Genomic DNA, 19,460 nt, shown 5'->3' with positions numbered 1-19,460 from the left:
GTACAGGAAATGACCAGAGACTGCGGACGTGGTACAGGGGATGACCAGAGACTGCGGACGTGGTACAGGAAATGACCAGAGACTGCGGACGTGGTACAGGGGATGACCAGAGACTGCGGACGTGGTACAGGGGATGACCAGAGACTGCGGACGTGGTACAGGGGATGACCAGAGACTGCGGACGTGGTACAGGGGATGACCAGAGACTGCGGACGTGGTACAGGGGATGACCAGAGACTGCGGACACGGTACAGGGGATGACCAGAGACTGCGGACACGGTACAGGGGATGACCAGAGACTGCGGACACGGTACAGGGGATGACCAGAGACTGCGGACGTAGTACAGGGGATGACCAGAGACTGCGGACGTAGTACAGGGGATGACCAGAGACTGCGGACGTAGTACAGGGGATGACCAGAGACTGCGGACGTAGTACAGGGGATGACCAGAGACTGCGGACACAGTACAGGAGATGACCAGAGACTGCAGACCTTGAGGTAGCGGAAGGGGGGGGGAGCAGGTACCAGAATATGACAGGTACCCTTTCCCACTTCTGCGGAGTTGTCCTCCCTCCCCATCTTCTAGGACGCGTGACAGGTCCCAGAAGACTGCCGAACCATTCACAAAGTACATCGCTTTTCACGCATGCGCAGTGTGAAGCCGCAAGCTGTCACAGCTGGGTGCCCACACTAAAGATGCTGGCGCTGGGGAAAGAAGATGGCGAGGACACCACTGGACCAAGGAACAGGTAGTACCGAGCAGTGGGTCCTGCTGCACAGAAGAGCCGAGCGGCAGCCTGGTATTCTAACACGGCAGTGGCGGGAATACTGGGCCGGCCAATCCATAAGACGCACAGACATATTATTCGCCCATTTTTTTTGGGGGGGGGGGAGTGCATCTTATGGAATGAAAAATACGGTATCTTTTTTTTCATGCAATAGTAATAGAATTTAATATGTTGCCATAAAAGGAGATTAACATTCACATCCTATCAGTATTTTTTTTATCTCTGCATGAATACATTCCTTGTTGTGTTTTTTTTTTCTTAAATTTCATTTTGGTGTGTTTGGATAGTGTGTACCCATGTGCTGTGGTTTCACCACCCTGTAGCCATGACATCACAGGACACCTTGCAAGACAAAATGGTGATTTAGCAGCTAGAGCAGCTCTTTACGTCTGGAGGAAAAGAGATTTAACCTCCAAAAACAGAATGGCTTCTTCACAGTAAGAGCTGTGAAAATGTGGAAAAGACTCCCTCAAGAGTTGGTTCTGGCCAGCTCTGTAGATTGTTTGTTTGATAAACGCCTGATTTCTTTTCTAAGTCCACAAAATATAACGGGATACTGATAGTTATGGGTAAAGTTGATCCAGGGAATATCTGATTGCCTCTTGGGCGATTTGTTTTCCCCTGGAAGGGAGGGATTTTTTTCCCCTGCTGGAGCAAATTGCATCATGCTATATTGGGTTTTTTTCCTTTGGATCAACTGTGGGTATAGGATTGTATATAATTTTTTCCCTCCTATTGATTGAACTGGATGGACTTGTCTTTTTTAACCAGACTAACTGTATAACTACGTAGAATCACAATGCACCGTGGGGCATGTAGAATTCCAATGGTAAGAGAGAGATTGGAGTTGCCTCCCACCAAAGGGTAATCGACTTTCAACATTAGAATTGGGGGGGGACATTTGTGGCCTACGGATATAACACATTAAATGCAGTCAATTTGCCCAACTAGAGGGTACATTGCACATAATTGCCCTCCCTGAGCATTTTGGAACCACAAAGATGCTTTCCCTGCTTTTAGTTGAAATGCGTCATTGCTCACCACTTAAGCTGGCCATACACTGATCAAAATTGGTCTAGTTCAGCCGGGACTGGCTGGATGTTGATCAGTGTATGGCCATCCCTTCTCAACAAAAGTTGATGACTTCTGTCCAAGGGACAAGCTGGCCTAGCAAGCTGCAGCCGTTGATCAGTGTATTCTGACACTTGCAGGTGCTGCTCTTAGAATACAATGTCTCAGGGTATAATACCCAAATCCACCTCATTTGTGTGAATTGAGGAATTTGTTGGCTGAAGAAAAAATAATAAATTGGTGTATGGCCAGCTTTACTTGGCTGCTACTGATAGTTGTCCATATGATGGTTGAATGTGGAAAACCCCTTCTGTAACATGCTGGTTACTGATGTTGATGGAATATTGTAGTGGTTCTGTCTGTTGCAGACCAAGAACTCAACTCTCTAGGTAGTAATAGCTCATTTTTTTTGCATATCCTGACAGGATGGATGTTGAGAAGGGCAAAATTGAAGACACCGGTTGCAGCGGCGGATCCTATTCTATTAAGACACAATTCAACTCTGAGGAGCAGTGGACCAAGGCCCTGAAGTTCATGCTGACCAACCTGAAGTGGGGATTGGCATGGGTCTCCTCACAGTTCTACAACAAGTGACTCAAGGGGGATGTTGGATGGACCGCATCACCTATTTAATGAATTGATATCTGGGAAGCCGAGAAGGCATTCTCATAATATCTGTACCTTAAGCTGTCATTACCCAGAGCTGGATCTTTCACGTCTACACAATGCTAAAGCAGCCTTTAACTTTTCCAAATGTTGCACTGATGTCAACCTTATACGGTGGCCATTTTATGTCAAAGAATGGTTATTTTTTAAAAGCAGGAATGAGAATGTATATTTTAAGTCCTAACAAATAATTCTGGGACCGTGTATTTGTGTATGTATATATTTCCCACAGTCTGTATAATGAATTAGCCCCATATATTAAATAAAAGTATGGACATGCAATGCTGATATTTTTCGTTCTGTACTGAGATATTCTGTAATTGGCACATGTAAAAGAAATTCATTTACAGTTCCCCTTATCCACTCCAACCAGCATAGAATGGACGCGTTTTGACTGATGTGGGTCTTGTTCAGGGCAACATTACACTCTGATGTTTAACCGCTTGCCCCCTGCCCTATAGCAGAACTACTGCTGCGCAAAATCACGTGTGTGCAGGGGCGGACTGACCATTTGGAAACTTGGGCACCGCCCGGGGTCAGTAGGGGGCCCCATGAGATGCCCCTGGTACCTTTTTCATAGGCTTTTTTGAGTTTGGGCAAGGACACAGGGGCCCCATGATCCCCTATTGCCCGGGGGGCCCCATGAGTTGTCAGTCCGCCCCTGCGTATGTGTGTGTGTAAATGTGTGTGTGTGTGTGTGTGTATATATATATGTGTGTGTGATTTGCATTTCTGGGTAGGGAGCGTGCGCCCCCCTTGACGGTTAGGGATGTCGATTACCGTATCCCTGCCGGAGATTTATTTATTTAATTTCAGGTACTTGTATAGTGCTGTCAATTTACTCAGCACTTTACTTATATATATATATATATATATATATATATATATCGTACATTCACATCAGTCCCTAACCCTCAAGGGGCTTACAATCTAAGGTCCCTAACTCACATTCATACATACACATACTAGGGACAATTTAGACACGAGCCAATTCACCTACCAGCATGTCTTTAGAGTGTAGGAGGAATCCGGAGTACCTGGAGGAAACCCACACAGGCACAGGGAGAACATGCAAACTCCAAGCAGGTGCTGCCATGGTTGGAATTCGAACCAACAACCCTAGTACTGCCAGGTGGAAATGCTAACCATTTAGCCACTGTGCTGCCCGGAGATTCCCCGCCAGCACCCGGTGATTGCCGTGTAAAGGTGACGGGAGAGACCTGTGTGTAAACAACAACTCTCCTGCCAGCAAGGACATGCTGCTTTGTATTTCTCTACACAGCGTGTTTCCATAGTAAAACTCCCTCAAGTGCTTATTAGTCTTGTACCCGTTTTGATCAGAGGACTTTGTAAAAACTGGTCTGCCCTCTCTGAGGATCCAGCAGGGGCCTGCGCTAACAAACTAGAACCCCACCGAAAAGTGAGTGAAGGGCCTCTCTAGAGCTCTGTTCTCACCAGCAGGTCATGCGTTTCACCCTGTTCGGGTTGTGTGGTTAATTTGACACTGAGTGGTCTAAGGCTGCCAGAAGGGATGTGATTACTATTGTAATTTATCCCCTGGTCATAGAATGTCGGGAGCAAATGGCTTTAGCCCTCGCCTACAGCATTGACAGGCAGTTTCCAGTCTCATTTCCCACATGAGGCTCCTTCAACTCCAATAAAGTCTTGCTCCGCATGGCATAAGCAAGGTTGCAAGAGCTCCAAGTCTACCCCCCCTGACAAATCCTCTTTTGAATTAAATGCATGCAAATTTTCAAAAAGTGGGGGGATGTCTGTTAGCCTTTGCAGGCACCTGGACTGCCTGTATCTCAGATATTTGGTGTGGGTCATATTTTCAAAGGGTTACAAGCTAGAGTTTTGCTCTCAGCCCCCTCCTTGGGTCATCACTTCCTAACTACCTGTGTCACCATAGAAATTAGCAGATCAAGAGGGTTCTCTAGAATGCAGTGCCGTTACCCCAGTTCCTGCGGCAGAACCAAAAGGGGGCATTCACCCCATCTTAGATCTGAAGCTCTACATGTCTTCATTTGAGCTCAGAAGTTCAGTAAAGAATCCACCAGGTCTATCATCACCTCCCTTCACCGGGCAGTTCTGGCATAGAAATGTAGGAATAATTGTATTAGAAGAACCACTACACCTCTGAATAAATAATAATTTTGATGGTTTTAGGTTCCAAATTTCTTTGCTTGATTTTGAGATTGGAATTATTAATGTTCCAGATTCTGTACCCATGGAAGACTGTTTTAGCTTGTTTGGTGCATTCTCCTGGTACAAGTAAGGCTACATTTGCATGGATGTTTACCTACGCAGTGAATCCCAATAGCAAATATGTAATCTTGGGGCTGGGATTCACAGGCGTGTGTGTAGCTGCTATTCGTGACTGTTCAGATAGCCAGCAATTGCCTGCAGTGACTGCGGCTGGACGCACAAAAGTGCCTTTAGGTCTCAAGTTGCTAGTCACTTCCAGGAGAATCGCCCTGTAGCCTTGATGGGGATATTGATGCTTAACCCCTTCATGCCTAAGGGTAAAACAAATCTAAAATGCCTACGCCCAATTCTGCAGCATTGACATGTGATAGTAAAACCGTACATATCATCACAACTACTTTGTACATCCAGGTGGATTATACCTTGATTTTTTCAGGACAAACTGGGCTTTCATTTGGTGGTAAATGGTAATGGATATCTCCTGATTTTTTTTTTTTTTTTTTTTAATCAAAGGAAATCTGGCCCAAAATAGTAAAAAAAAATAAAAATATTTTTTTTTTATTTAGCTGTGTGTTTCTTGTTACGACCATAACCTACCACCAAAGAACAACCCAAAATAAATTCTCCAGCTCTTGACGATCGCAGCGATACCATATATGTGTGTTATTTATACCCGTAGTACAGCCCATAGTACGCATTTTGTTTTTGTCTTTTTTACCTAAAATACACTGACACCAATTTTTTTTTTAAATCCTGACCTTTGACCCTGACCTAAACACTAACCCTGGCATTGAACTAGATCAAACCTTGATCTAGGTATTTTTCTTTATTTTTTAATATTTATTTATTTTTACAAACATTTTTTTTTCTCTCTCTATGCCAGGACTTTGAGAGATACAATGTATCTTTCTTCTCCATTCATAGAGAGAGAAAAAAAACAAGGGGGCCGGGCTGCACAGTGACTGATCACTGTGATAGCCAATCAGAGGCTATCACAGCGATTATGTGACCCAAGTCCCATTCATTAGAACGCGACCCGATGCTCTCAGTGACACCGCGGTGTCAGTGCTGGGAGCACGCTGCTAAAGACAGGTACGCAAATATGCAGCCCCACGGAAAAAAGCCCAGTTCTGTGAGGCCGCATATTTGTGTGATGTCGGCGGGAAGGGGTTAAAGTTGTAAATGCTGAAGGTTTTTTTTACCTTCATACATTCTATGCACGAGTCCTCCTGCACACAGGATATTTTTACAGCGGCTGTTTTTGGCTTTTGACATTTTTTTTCTACAGCCAGCAAACCCCCCAGCATGTTATCCTATGTGTCCATACACTCAGACTGTAATCAATGGTTTTTTGGCTGGAAAAATAACCCAGGACTAGCGGGTTTGTAGAGGAGGTTTTTAGCAGTAAAAAAATGTTCTAACGCTGTAAATCGTTACAAACCAGCATTTCTGGACCTTTTGACAAAAAAAACGCAAATGTGAAAAAAATGCTGCTAAATGCTAATAGAAAATCGCTAAAAAAAAAAAAAAAAAAAAAATCTGAAAAACTTATGTTTTTAATATGACGTTAAAAAGCCCAGTGTCCATGGAGCCTGTGTGCAGCAGTGCCCCCAGCCCCTTTCATACCTACCTGAGCCCCATCGCAATCCAGCAATGTGAACAGCCGTTTCAGCTGTCCCGAGTCTTTGCCTCCTCATTGGCTGAGACAACAGGGGGAGCCATTGGCTCTCACTGTTGTCAATTACAGCCGATCAGCAAAATGAGGAGAGAGGGGGCAGGGACCAAGCCACAGCTCCCTGTGTGAATGGACACATGGAACAGCGGGTGCCCCCATAGCAAGCTGCTTGCTGTGGGGGCACCCGACAGGAGTGATGGACCTGAGGCAGCAGGGGACTCCAGAACAGGAGGATCCAGGCTGCTCTGTGCAAAACCACTACACACACTAGGTAAGTATAGACACATTTTTTTTTTTTTTTTGGAAAATAACAAAAGGAACCTTTTAGGATTGTGTTAGTGGTTGTAAACCCTTCCATCTACCCCGTGAAGTGACTGGCCTCAGGTGATACACAAAGATGGAACAAATCCTCCTACATATGTTGTACCTGTTTATCTGCTGTATTCTCTACTTCCATTCTAAGTGTTAAATTTTAAAGCTTCTCTGAAAGTTCAGAAAAAAGGGGGCGGAAAGCTGAAATTATACTCAGCAGAGCGCAGTGAGGAGAGAGTCGATTGGAGGGAAGAGAAGCTCTCATGCACATGTATCAGTTACAGGGCTGAGACTAACCATTTACCACTGACAGGGGTGTTTGCATTGATCAGCTTTTTATTCATGTAAAACCTTTATCTCAATAGGAAAAAAAAAAAACCTGTTTTTAAAGATTGAGTTTGGGTTCAATTTATTAGTGTATTTAAATCTGCTAGTACATCTAATACTCTGCTTCCCCCAAGACTGCCCATGCTGCTGTCTAAAAGTGTCCCCTGTGCTCCTTCATCCAGAGTGAGGCACTCTAATAGTGGAGATGTGTTACTGGCAAGATAAACAGGTAAAAACAATTGAGGCCACTCTGGCTTTAGGTAAAGCTCCTCCCATGAATCTGTAATTACTGGTCATATTTATGCAATTCTGCCAAAGAATTACAAGCTAAAAAAAAGACAGATTTATTCTGTACATACCCATACCAAAAAAGTATTGTTGGGGAAATCTGATCCCAAGATCTCATATATACACAGACGTACATACATATCACAACTTATCTACAGTTACGTTTTGCTGAAACATCATCACGGTTGTCAGCTTCCACCGGGCAGGTTTATCGGACATCCCATAGCCGATTTTAATTCTTTAAAAGGTTTGGAAAAGTGAAATCCTGTAATAACAGAGGTGTGAATGCTGCCTAGAAACAGGTAGGTGAGGTTTAAATCAAAAGAACTTCACACCCTTGCTATCATTTAATGTGAAGATCTCTGCTTTGTGTTCCAGCTGAAGGGCTTCCAGGGATTTCAGGAGCATGGATTCATCCAGACCATGGAATTCTGGGTAACAGATAATACACAAGTATTAGGAACAAAGCTATAGAGCATCATCCAGCAATATAAATTATTAACAGGCCAGGAATGGCCCCCTGGCTTTAAAGGGTTACTAAACCCACAACAGTACAGTCTGTATATGCAGTAAAGCATGCTTGTTATACTCACTGTGGAACCTAAGGGGTTAATCCTCTGCATTGTGTAAAAAGAATGTTTGATTTTGACTTCTCTGATCCTCCCCTTCTTCCAGCATCCCCCTCTTATACCCTGATAAGACATATCTGTTTTTTTTTTGGGGGGGCGGGGGGGGGGGGGAAGGCATATGACCCGATACAGGGAAGGCCGGGGCCCGGGGAGACCGGCGACAGGGAAGGCCGGGGCCCGGGGAGACCGGCGACAGGGAAGGCCGGGGCCCGGGGAGACCGGCGACAGGGAAGGCCGGGGCCCGGGGAGACCGGCGACAGGGAAGGCCGGGGCCCGGGGAGACCGGCGACAGGGAAGGCCGGGGCCCGGGGAGACCGGCGACAGGGAAGGCCGGGGCCCGGGGAGACCGGCGACAGGGAAGGCCGGGGCCCGGGGAGACCGGCGACAGGGAAGGCCGGGGCCCGGGGAGACCGGCGACAGGGAAGGCCGGGGCCCGGGGAGACCGGCGACAGGGAAGGCCGGGGCCCGGGGAGACCGGCGACAGGGAAGGCCGGGGCCCGGGGAGACCGGCGACAGGGAAGGCCGGGGCCCGGGGAGACCGGCGACAGGGAAGGCCGGGGCCCGGGGAGACCGGCGACAGGGAAGGCCGGGGCCCGGGGAGACCGGCGACAGGGAAGGCCGGGGCCCGGGGAGACCGGCGACAGGGAAGGCCGGGGCCCGGGGAGACCGGCGACAGGGAAGGCCGGGGCCCGGGGAGACCGGCGACAGGGAAGGCCGGGGCCCGGGGAGAACGGCGACAGGGAAGGCCGGGGCCCGGGGAGAACGGCGACAGGGAAGGCCGGGGAGAACGGATACAGGGAAGGCCGGGGAGAACGGATACAGGGAAGGCCGGGGAGAACGGATACAGGGAAGGCCGGGGAGAACGGATACAGGGAGGGCCCGGGGAGAACGGATACAGGGAAGGCCGGGGCCCGGGGAGAACGGATACAGGGAAGGCCGGGGCCCGGGGAGAACGGATACAGGGAAGGCCGGGGCCCGGGGAGAACGGATACAGGGAAGGCCGGGGCCCGGGGAGAACGGATACAGGGAAGGCCGGGTCCGGGGAGAACGGATACAGTGAATGCGGGGTCCGGGGAGAACGGATACAGTGAATGCGGGGTCCGGGGAGAACGGATACAGTGAATGCGGGGTCCGGGGAGAACGGATACAGTACTAAAAGTGACACTCGGAGATATTGCTGGGCGCCAGATCAGTCAACCATCAGATACAAGTATATATACCGCCATTTGTAAACGCTATAACTTTCACGTAAATCAATTAATTTACACGTATTGGGATTTTTTTTAGCAGACATATCGCAGAATACATTTTGGCCAAAATTTATGACGAAATTAGATTTTTTTACATTTTTTTACTGGACTTAATAGCAAAAAGTCCAAAATATTGTTTTTCTAAAAAAATGGTCTTTTTTTTAATAGCGCAAAAAATAAAAAAACTGCAAAGGCGATCAAATACCACCAAAAGAAAGCTCAATTTGTGGGGATAAAAAAAAAAAAAAAAAAAAAAAAGGACGTAAATTTCATTTGGGTGCAATGTTACATGACTGCGCAATTGTCAAAGTAACAGCACCATATCGCAAAAAATTGCCTGGCCAGGAATGGGGGGTAAATCCTCAGGAGGGCAGGTGGTTAAACAAAACCAAATGCCTGAATGTCAAACACAGAAAAGAACAGAAAAAGCAGCATCCATACCTTCCCCTTCTGTGTCATCGCCATTTATCAGCTCGTAGAGTGTAAACACAGAATTGGTCATTCCATTTTTTGAAACCTACGGAAAAAGCATATCATATATAGTGACAGCGCAACATGTGAAGCAATTTAAGATTTTCCAGTTATGTGACAATCTCTGGTGCAGGTTGGTCAGGCCAAGAAATCTCAGCTAGCAGATTCATTGCGCTTTTCCAGTGTAGCTTTCAGAAGAACGTAAAACATGTTTTCAGACTCGCATGACTAAAGCTGGCCGTACACATTTCTCGTTCAGACCACAAGGGAAATCACTCGATCCCCTTGTCCATGTAACTAGCATGGATTGCACATTTAGCACAGTGGCTAAATGGTTAGCACTTCCGCCTGACAGTACTAGGGGTCATTAGTTTGAATCCCAACCACGGCACCACCTGCCCCTGGAGTTTGCATGTTCTTCCTGTGCCTGCGTGGGTGTCCTCCGGGTACTCCGGTTTCCTCCCACACTCCAAAGACAGGTTAATTGGCTCCTGTCTAAATTGTCCCTAGTATGTATGAATGTGCGTTAGGGACCTTAGATAGCCCCTTATGAGCGTTAGGGATTGATGTGAATATACCATTACATATACACACACATATATATATATATATATATACATACATACATACATACATACATACACACACACACCGTAAATTGACGACACTATATAAGTACCAATAATAAATAAATCTGCAGTGCCAGTATTGTATACGGATAGCCGCCACCCGCAACTGTCATAATACTGGCTTCATTGCTGTGGCACAGATTGGCCGAGACCAGTCCACCCAGTTCCTTCAACAAAAGTCGATCAGTGTATGACCAGCTTTAGGTGCAAAAAGTGGTCTGGGCAACAGAAAAAAAAAAAAAGACCTTAAGCCCGGGTTCACACTTGTGCAGTGCAACATATGACACGCATGTGATTCACACAGGAACTGCACCACATTCCTGTGCAAATCACATGCAAATTCTGTGCAGTGCGATTTGAGCCATACATTTTGTATGGCTCAAATCGCACCACATTCACACCAAAAAAAAGGTGCAGGACCCTTTGTTTGGTCCGCACTAGAATCGGATCGCATGGGTGTTTACCCCATGTGATCCGATTCTGCACATCTCTCCATGTTTTGTGAACTGATTTAATGGTGCCGTTAACTGAAAATACACACCTGCAGCGGTTCGTGTGAACGGGGTGCGATTCTGGTGCGGTGATCGCACAAAAAAACGTTGCAAATTTCGCACCGCATCAGTGTGAACCCTGGGCTAAAAGTAGTGTTGCTTCTTCTGAGGAACCAGCAGTATATACAGTGGCAGAAGAGGAAGGGAGATTACTTTGTAACATGCTTTAATAGGGATTCCCTTTGATTTCCTTCTGTGCTTAGTAAAAGATAACCAGGGTCAAATGATCTCATCTGTTCCCTCATTCACAATCTACCCCCTGCCATCCACACAAGGGGTACAAAGGAGATGGTGGGGAGGAGTCGGGAAGAACAAAGACAGTGAAGGTGTAGGAAAGGAGGGCAGGCAACACTAACCCAGCTGTAAATGACCTTTCCCCACTCATCCGGTCTCCTCCACATGATCAAGAATCGGCTTTTATTTTTATCCAACCATTCCAGATTACCTGAAATGATAAAAAAAAAAAGATGTGATTTTCAGACACAACAACTATCAGCAGGTGGCAATATCTTCAAAGTATATTGTTTGTTATCCCATCATATCACATTCCTGTGTTACCTGCAGAATGGAGGAAGTTTAGCCTCAATTTAATAACGGGTATTATTTATTATAATAGAATGTTTGTACGCCCCACAAAATCCCTTTCTAGGAGTTCACTTAGGGACATGCTGGGGGTTATTTACTGAAACTGGGGAGTGCAAAATCTGGTGCAGCTCTGCAACCAATCAGCTTCCACGTTTTAGTGCCAAAGTTTAACCACTTGTTGACCGTGCTATAGTGGAATGATATCTACAGGACATCATATGATGACCTCCCAGAACCACGCCCGCTGCGGAGCGCACCTGGTGCCCTCTGAAGGACACAATGACAGACACAGCTGATCAAATGTCATGGTAAAGGGCCAATCACAGGAGCCCTTTACATCGTGATTGGCTATGATTGGACACGGCTGATCACGTGGTAAGCACACTTGCCGGTTATTGGTAGTACTTTACTTATGCGGTCACAGTGTGAGGAAAGTACTGCCAATAACCGGCAAGTGTGGAAAGGAGACATCTACTCTGATAATCAGTACAGCCCCAGCAGTGCTGCCTAATAATGACAAACAGTGCCCAGCAGTGCAGCCAACCAATGCCTCCTCATCAATGCCCACCACCGCTGCCTAATGAAGACAGTGCCCAGCAGTGCTGCCAATCAGTACAGCCTCATCAGTGCCTCATCAATGCCCACCAGTGCTGCCCATCAGTGCCACCTCATCAACGCACATCAGTGAAGGAGAAAAATTACCTGTTTGCAAAATTTTATAATTGAACATTTTGAAAAAGAAAAAAAAAAGTGTTTCTTCGTTTTCTGTCTTTTTTCGTTTGTTTAGCAAAAAATAAAAACCCTCGGTGGTGATTAAATCCCACAAAAATAAAGCTCTATTTGTGTGAAAAAAAGGATAAAATTTCATATGGGTAGTGTTGCATGACCGTGCAATTGTCATTAAAGGTGCAACAGCGCTAAAAGCTGAAAATTGGCCTGGGCAGGGAGGGGGCAAAAGTGCCTGGCAGGCAAGGGGTTAATTGAACAAGCTGAGGTTAACAGCGGATTGGCTACTATGCACAGCTGCTGGTACAGCTGTGCAAGGTAACCAATCAGCTTCCAACTTCAGCTTGTTCAAATAAACTTTGGCAGTAAAACTTGGAAGCTGCACCAGACTCTGAGTGCTCCAGTCTTCATAAATCTACCCCAGTAAGTCTTAAACCTCCAGGTTATACTGCTACCTACAGGATTGCACATTGGAAAACAAACTCTAGGCCAGCCCAGGGCATAACCCCTTTCTAGTTCCAGCATGCCTCAGATTTGCAGCAAAGCAGTACCAAGAGCATGATCACAGGGGGGGTGAGACATGCGTCCCTCAAAAGAGTACAAGACAAGGGCTTTACAGGGATTACAAATATTTTTTTGCTCTTCTCATTCATTTAGAGACACAGGAAGTCTTAAAACTTAGGGGTGTGTATAACAAGCCATCCGATTGAGGGATGGTCAACAAAGCAAATAGCCAATAGGTTCAATGGGTAAGAGAAAAAAAAAAATGAATATGGGGGGATGAACCATATGGGCTCTGAAGTCTTTATTGGCCTCCATGATGAGTTGTGTCCTAATGTGTCACTGAGGGCTGCGTAGCGTGTGCTCTGCGTATATGGCAATAGGGACCTGTGTCACTGAGGGCTGCGTAGCGTAGTTCTGCGTATATGGCAATAGGGACCTGTGTCACTGAGAGCTGCATAGCGTGTGCTCTGCGTATATGGCAATAGGGACCTGTGTCACTGAGGGCTGCGTAGCGTAGTTCTGCGTATATGGAAATAGGGACCTGTGTCACTGAGGGCTGCGTAGCGTGTGTTCTGCGTATATGGCAATAGGGGCCTGTGTCACTGAGAGCTGTGTAGCGTGTGTTCTGCGTATATGGCAATAGGGGCCTGTGTCACTGAGAGCTGCGTAGCGTGTGCTCTGCGTATATGGAAATAGGGGCCTGTGTCACTGAGGGCTGCGTAGCGTGTGTTCTGCGTATATGGCAATAGGGGCCTGTGTCACTGAGAGCTGCGTAGCGTGTGTTCTGCGTATATGGCAATAGGGGCCTGTGTCACTGAGAGCTGCGTAGCGTGTGCTCTGCGTATATGGAAATAGGGGCCTGTGTCACTGAGGGTTGCGTAGCGTGTGCTCTGCATATATGGCAATAGGGGCTTTTGTCAGCGAGAGTTGTGTAGAGTGTGCTCTGCATATACAAAGATAGGGACCTGTGTCAGTGAGGGTTGTCTAGTATGTGTCCTGCATACATGGTGATAGGGACCTGTGTCAGTGAGGGTTGTCTAGTATGTGTCCTGCATACATGGTGATAGGGCCCTGTGTCAGTGAGGGTTGTCTAGTATGTGTCCTGCATACATGGTGATAGGGACCTGTGTCAGTGAGGGTTGTCTAGTATGTGTCCTGCATACATGGTGATAGGGACCTGTGTCAGTGAGGGTTGTCTAGTATGTGTCCTGCATACATGGTGATAGGGACCTGTGTCAGTGAGGGTTGTCTAGTATGTGTCCTGCATACATGGTGATAGGGACCTGTGTCAGTGAGGGTTGTCTAGTATGTGTCCTGCATACATGGTGATAGGGACCTGTGTCAGTGAGGGTTGTCTAGTATGTGTCCTGCATACATGGTGATAGGGACCTGTGTCAGTGAGGGTTGTCTAGTATGTGTCCTGCATACATGGTGATAGGGACCTGTGTCAGTGAGGGTTGTCTAGTATGTGTCCTGCATACATGGTGATAGGGACCTGTGTCAACAAGGGCTGCGTAGCGTGTGCGCTGTGCACAGGCAGGCTTAAAGTGATTCTAAAAAGACTATCTTGCTAGATCACTAGGTGAAATTAGAGGAAAGGAGGCTTAAAGAAAACAAATGCAGCCATCACATCTAAGAATTGGTAAGCAACAATAGAAATGTTTATTTTTGGTTTAATGTTCGTGGTGTACCCAAATAAAAATTCTAGGCCGAAAACCAAAATTCAGGATGTACTTGGCCGCAAACCATAATGGACAGTTTTTTATTTATAATTGTATCACATTCGACTTTAATATCATGAATTTAAATGAATATGAATTTTAAAAATACAATCCAGGAAATGTAAAAATAACTTAATTAAAAGTAACAGAAAAAGTGGACAGAAAGTAAAATTAAATTTATATAATTTTCTTTTTTGGAAAATAACAAACATGTTATACTTACCTACTGTGTGTAGTGGTTTTGCAGAAAATTCCGGATCCTCCGCTTCTCGGGTCCCCCGCAGGCTTTCCTGGCCCCTCCCTCCTGTAGGGTGCCCCACAGCAAGCAGCTTGCTATGTTGTGTCCAATCACAGACAGAGCTGCAGCTTGGCCCACCCCCCCTCTCTCCTGATTGGCTGACTGACTGATTCCCAGCAGCAGGAGCCAATAGCTCCTATTTGCTACTTCAGCCAGGAGGCAGAGACCCAGGACAGCAGAGGCTCCCATGCACATCAAAGGATCGCGATGGGGCTCAGGTTAGTATTGAGGGGGCTGGGGGCACTGCTGCACACATAGAATGCAAGAAGGTACAAAACCTTGAGCCTTCACAACCATTTTAATGCACCCACTGGCTCATACACAATTATTGGCCAATTTTTACACATTTTGTCAAGGCACCCCTGAGGAACCCAGAAGGCTCCCTGGTTGAAGAAGGCTGGTCTAGATAATAGATGATCAGCCATGACATTTAGAACACATCCTCAGCTGTCAAAAAGTTTACCAGAGTGTTTGGATGAGAGGCAGGAAATGTACAGCGTCCCTTCACCGGTGCACTACCCCTACTCATACCTGTCAGCCGGATCCTGCAGCACGACCCTATTAATTCCTCATGCAGAGAAGCCTGTTTCTACAACTGGCCATGAGAAACATAAGAAATCTGAATTCGGACACATCATGATCCAAGCATTCATATATGACAGTAGGAAAAACGTTAGGTTATATTTTTTGTGTAGCTTATCTGGACATAAAATATTTTATTTCAGGTACTTATATAGCGCTGTCAATTTACGCAGTGCTTTACATATATATTGTACATTCACATCAGTCCCTAACCCTCAAGGGGTGTACAATCTAAGGTCCCTAACTCACATTCATACATACACATACTAGGGACAAATTTAGATAGGAGCCAATTAACCTACCAGCATGTCTTTGGAGTGTAGGAGGAAACCGGAGTACCCGGAGGAAACCCACGCAGGCACAGGGAGAACATGCAAACTCCAGGCAGGTGGTGCTGTGGTTGGGATTTGAACCAACGACCCTAGCCAGGCGGAAGTGCTAACCACTAAGCCACTGTGCCCCCATGAAAAAACGTGTTCAACGCACATCTCAAACAAAGTAAAATGTACATCCATTACACACAGAATCGTGAACACCTTCCCCCCCACCCAGTGCAAAATACATGGGGGGGAAAAAAAAACACACAAAACACAATGTCAATATAACTGTCAAAATGAAACTCCCTGCATATGATTTGTTTTAAGCCACCATATGGATCAGAATTGGGCAGGTTTGGCAGGAACTGGCTGAATTTTGATCCACGTATGGGCAGGCTGGCTGTACAGAAGTCGATCTACATGTGTACAACTAGTCTGTTGGAAAACTTCCCAGCAATCAGCGCCGCTGGCTGGCAGTACTGATCAGTGTATTCTGAATGCAGGGAATCTCCCCATTGTAAGGAAACAAAGGTTCAGTGGGAGGATTCACTCATCCACATCGAAATTTGGGGTGTGGGAGTCCAGTCATTTCCTCATTTAACCCACCAGTTGAACGAAAAAACACGAAATTAATAAAAAAAAAAAAAATCATGTATGGGCCACTTTAGAAGCCCACTAGCATTGTGCTGAAACATTCTCACCATATATGTGCTCACCTTTTTTCCTAAGCTCTTCTAAAACCACCTGAACAGACTCCAGAGGTAACTTTCCTGTACAGGAGGTTAAGGAGAACCACAACAAATGGGCAACATTCAAAATTGATGGGAAAAAAAAGATAAATCGTTAATAAATATTAACATATTTAGGGGTTCTGTTTTGGAAGGGTGAAGTTAACCCCTTGCCCTCCAGAGGATTTCCCCCCTTCCTGACCAGGCCATTTTTTGCGTTGGTTTAGCGTTGGTTTAACTGACAATTGTGCGGTCATGCAACGCTGCACCCAAAATCAAATTTATGTCCTTTTTTTTTCCCCAACGAATTGAGCTTTCTTTTGGTGGTATAGGAAAAAAAAAAAAGCTTGACAATTTTGAGAAAAAAAAAAAAAAAAAACAGTATTTTTGACTTTTTGCTATTAACAGCCTCCCGCCCGCCATATAGTAAAATGATGGACGCAAGGCGGTTCTCTCGTTCTGGGAGGACGTCATATGACGTTCTCCCATTCTAACTGCGCATGCGCGGCGATCGGCGGTGCACTGTGTCCCTCGGACACAGCGGATCACCGATCCACGGAAAGAACCAAAGATGTCGGCTCGGTCCTGTGATCAGCTGTGTCAAATCACAGATGATCACATGTAAACACGGAAATGCCAGTTATCGGCATTTCTCTCCTCACGAGCTGTCACGCTGACAGAGGAGAGGAGAGCCATTCCTCGGAGGGGACATGTACACAGATCAGAGCACTGACGATCAGTGTGCCCTGATGATCTGTGTAGCCCCAGCAGTGCCACCTGTCAGTGTCCATCAGTGCCAGCTCTCAGTGCTCATCCATGCCACCTGCCCGTGCCCATCAGTGTCACATCAATGCCACATATCAGTGCCCCTCTGTGCTGCCTGTGTCACCCAGTGCCACCTATCAATGCCAGTCAGTGCCACCTCAGTGCTGCCTATCAGTGCCAGTCAGTGCAGCCTATCAGTGTGCATCAATGCCGCCTATCAGTGCCATATATGAGTGCTGCCTATCAGTGATGCCTGTCAATGCCCATCAGTGCCACCTACCAGTGCCTCCTCATCAGTGCCCATTAGTGCCACTTATCAGTGTCCATCAGTGCAGCCTACCAGTGCCATTCACTGCAGCCTCATTAGCGCACATCAGTGAAGGAGAAAAAAAATCACTTATTTACAACATTTTATAACAAAAACTAAGAAAACGTTTTTTTTTCTCAAAATTTTCAGTGGTTTTTGGTTTAAGAAAAAAAAAAAAAAAACACAACCCAGAGGGGATTAAATACCACCAAAATAAAGCTCTGTCACAAAAAAAATGATAAAAATTTCATATGGGTACAGTGTTGCATGGCCGCGCAATTGTCAAAGTGCAATGAAAGCTGGAAATTGGCCTGGGCAGGAAGGGGGTATACAGTTGTGACCAAAATTATTCAACCCCCACTGAAATTGAGTGTTTTGGCCAGTTTGACATTGCTTTTGATCATTCAGTCATCTTGCTTACATTTACATTAAAGAGGCACTTGTAGGTCAGACAAATATAACATAACAGTTATAATGAAATAACCACAAATGTCTTTTCTGTGCTCACAGCATTATCAGTTTTATTCAACCCCCAAGTGACATTCAATCTTAGTACTTAGTACAGCATCCTTTTACAGTTATAACAGCTTTTAAACGTGAAGCATAGCTTGACACAAGTGTCTTGCAGCGATCTACGGGTATCTTCGCCCATTCTTCATGGGCAAAGGCCTCCAGTTCAGTCACATTCTTAGGCTTGCGCACTGCAACTGCTTTCTTTAAGTCCCACCAGAGGTTCTCAATCGGATTTAAGTCTGGTGACTGCGATGGCCACTCCAAAATGTTCCAGCCTTTCCTCTGCAACCATGCTCTAGTGGACTTGGAGGTATGCTTGGGATCATTGTCCTGTTGAAAGGTCCAACGTCTCCCAAGCCTCAGGTGTGTGACGGACTGCATCACGTTTCCATCCAATATCTCCTGGTACTGAAGAGAATTCATGGTACCTTGCACACGCTGAAGCTTCCCTGTACCTGCAGAAGCAAAACAGCCCCAAAGCATGATTGACCCTCCACCATGCTTCACAGTAGGCAAGGTGTTCTTTTCATCATAGGCCTTGTTCTTCCTCCTCCAAACATAGCGTTGATCCATGGGCCCAAACAGTTCTAATTTTGTTTCATCAGTCCACAGAACACTATCCCACAACTTTTGTGGTTTGTCCACATGGCTTTTGGCATACTGCAGTCGACTCTTCTTATTCTTTGGAGACAGCAAGGGGGTACGCCTGGGAGTTCTGGCACGGAGGCCTTCATTACGCAGTGTGCGTCTTATTGTCTGGGCTGAAACTTCTGTACCCACATCTGACAAATCTTTTCTCAGTTCCTCAGCAGTCACACGGGGACTTCTCTCCACTCTACGCTTCAGGTAGCGCACAGCAGTCGAAGTCAGCATCTTCTTTCTGCCACGACCAGGTAGCGTTTCAACAGTGCCCTTTGCCTTGAATTTGCGAATGATGCTTCCTAAGGTGTCTCTTGGTATGTTTAACATCTTTGCAATCTTCTTATAGCCATTGCCCTTCCTGTGAAGAGAAATCACCTCTTCTCTTGTCTTCCTGGACCATTCTCTTGCCTTCACCATGTTTGTAACCACACCAGTAAATGTCTAGAAGGAGCTGAGTATCACAGTCATTTTAAAGCTGCCTAATTGGTGCTTATTATGCTTGATTGCTGCTCGGTGACATCCACAGGTGTTTTCAATACCTGATGGAAAGCACCTGTATGAACCTCTGTTCTTCAGAGTGGTAGTCTTTAAGGGGTTGAATAATTGTGGCAATGAAGAAACCACATAAGAACCATTTACTACTGTATTACATAAACAATTGATGTCATTTTAGTTGCATTTGGGTAGTTACAACGTCCTTGTAGGATTTGATTCTGAATACAATTCCAAATGTACACTATAGTCCCTAAACCCCTTTACAGCATTGGGGGTTGAATAATTTTGGTCACAACTGTAAGTGTCCAGTAGGCTAGTGGTTAAACATGTCCAGTAAAATTAAAAAAAAAAAAAAATCTAATTTTGTCATAACTTCACACTAAAATGTATTCTGCTCCATGTCTTTGCTAA

The 19,460-nt window shown here is 45.9% G+C and overlaps 2 protein-coding genes across 2 annotated transcripts in view; one reads left to right on the top strand and one right to left on the bottom strand.

Annotated features, from left to right (window-relative positions):
• The window catches only part of BECN1 (beclin 1), a 33,763-nt gene extending 30,955 nt beyond the window's left edge, over window positions 1-2,808 (top strand). Inside the window, exon 13 of the mRNA XM_089657532.1 lies at window positions 2,286-2,808. Coding sequence (XP_089513658.1) covers window positions 2,286-2,454 — 169 coding nt within the window. The 3' untranslated portion in view covers window positions 2,455-2,808. The remainder of the gene's footprint in view (window positions 1-2,285) is intronic.
• A 4,560-nt stretch (window positions 2,809-7,368) lies between these two features.
• The window catches only part of VPS25 (vacuolar protein sorting 25 homolog), a 25,397-nt gene continuing 13,305 nt past the window's right edge, over window positions 7,369-19,460 (bottom strand). Inside the window, exons 3-6 of the mRNA XM_089657531.1 lie at window positions 16,316-16,369; window positions 11,223-11,311; window positions 9,657-9,732; window positions 7,369-7,767 (exon numbers count right to left, since the gene is read on the bottom strand). Of these exons, the coding sequence (XP_089513657.1) occupies window positions 7,655-7,767; window positions 9,657-9,732; window positions 11,223-11,311; window positions 16,316-16,369 (332 nt within the window). The 3' untranslated portion in view covers window positions 7,369-7,654. The remainder of the gene's footprint in view (window positions 7,768-9,656; window positions 9,733-11,222; window positions 11,312-16,315; window positions 16,370-19,460) is intronic.

This window comes from Staurois parvus, unplaced genomic scaffold, assembly GCF_062004578.1.
Source record: "Staurois parvus isolate SC_StPar_1 unplaced genomic scaffold, SC_StPar_1.0 ptg001008l, whole genome shotgun sequence".
In the NCBI taxonomy this organism is placed as follows: domain Eukaryota; kingdom Metazoa; phylum Chordata; class Amphibia; order Anura; family Ranidae; genus Staurois; species Staurois parvus.
The sequence above is the reverse complement of the archived record's forward strand: the minus strand, read 5'-3'. Positions and strand labels throughout refer to the sequence as shown.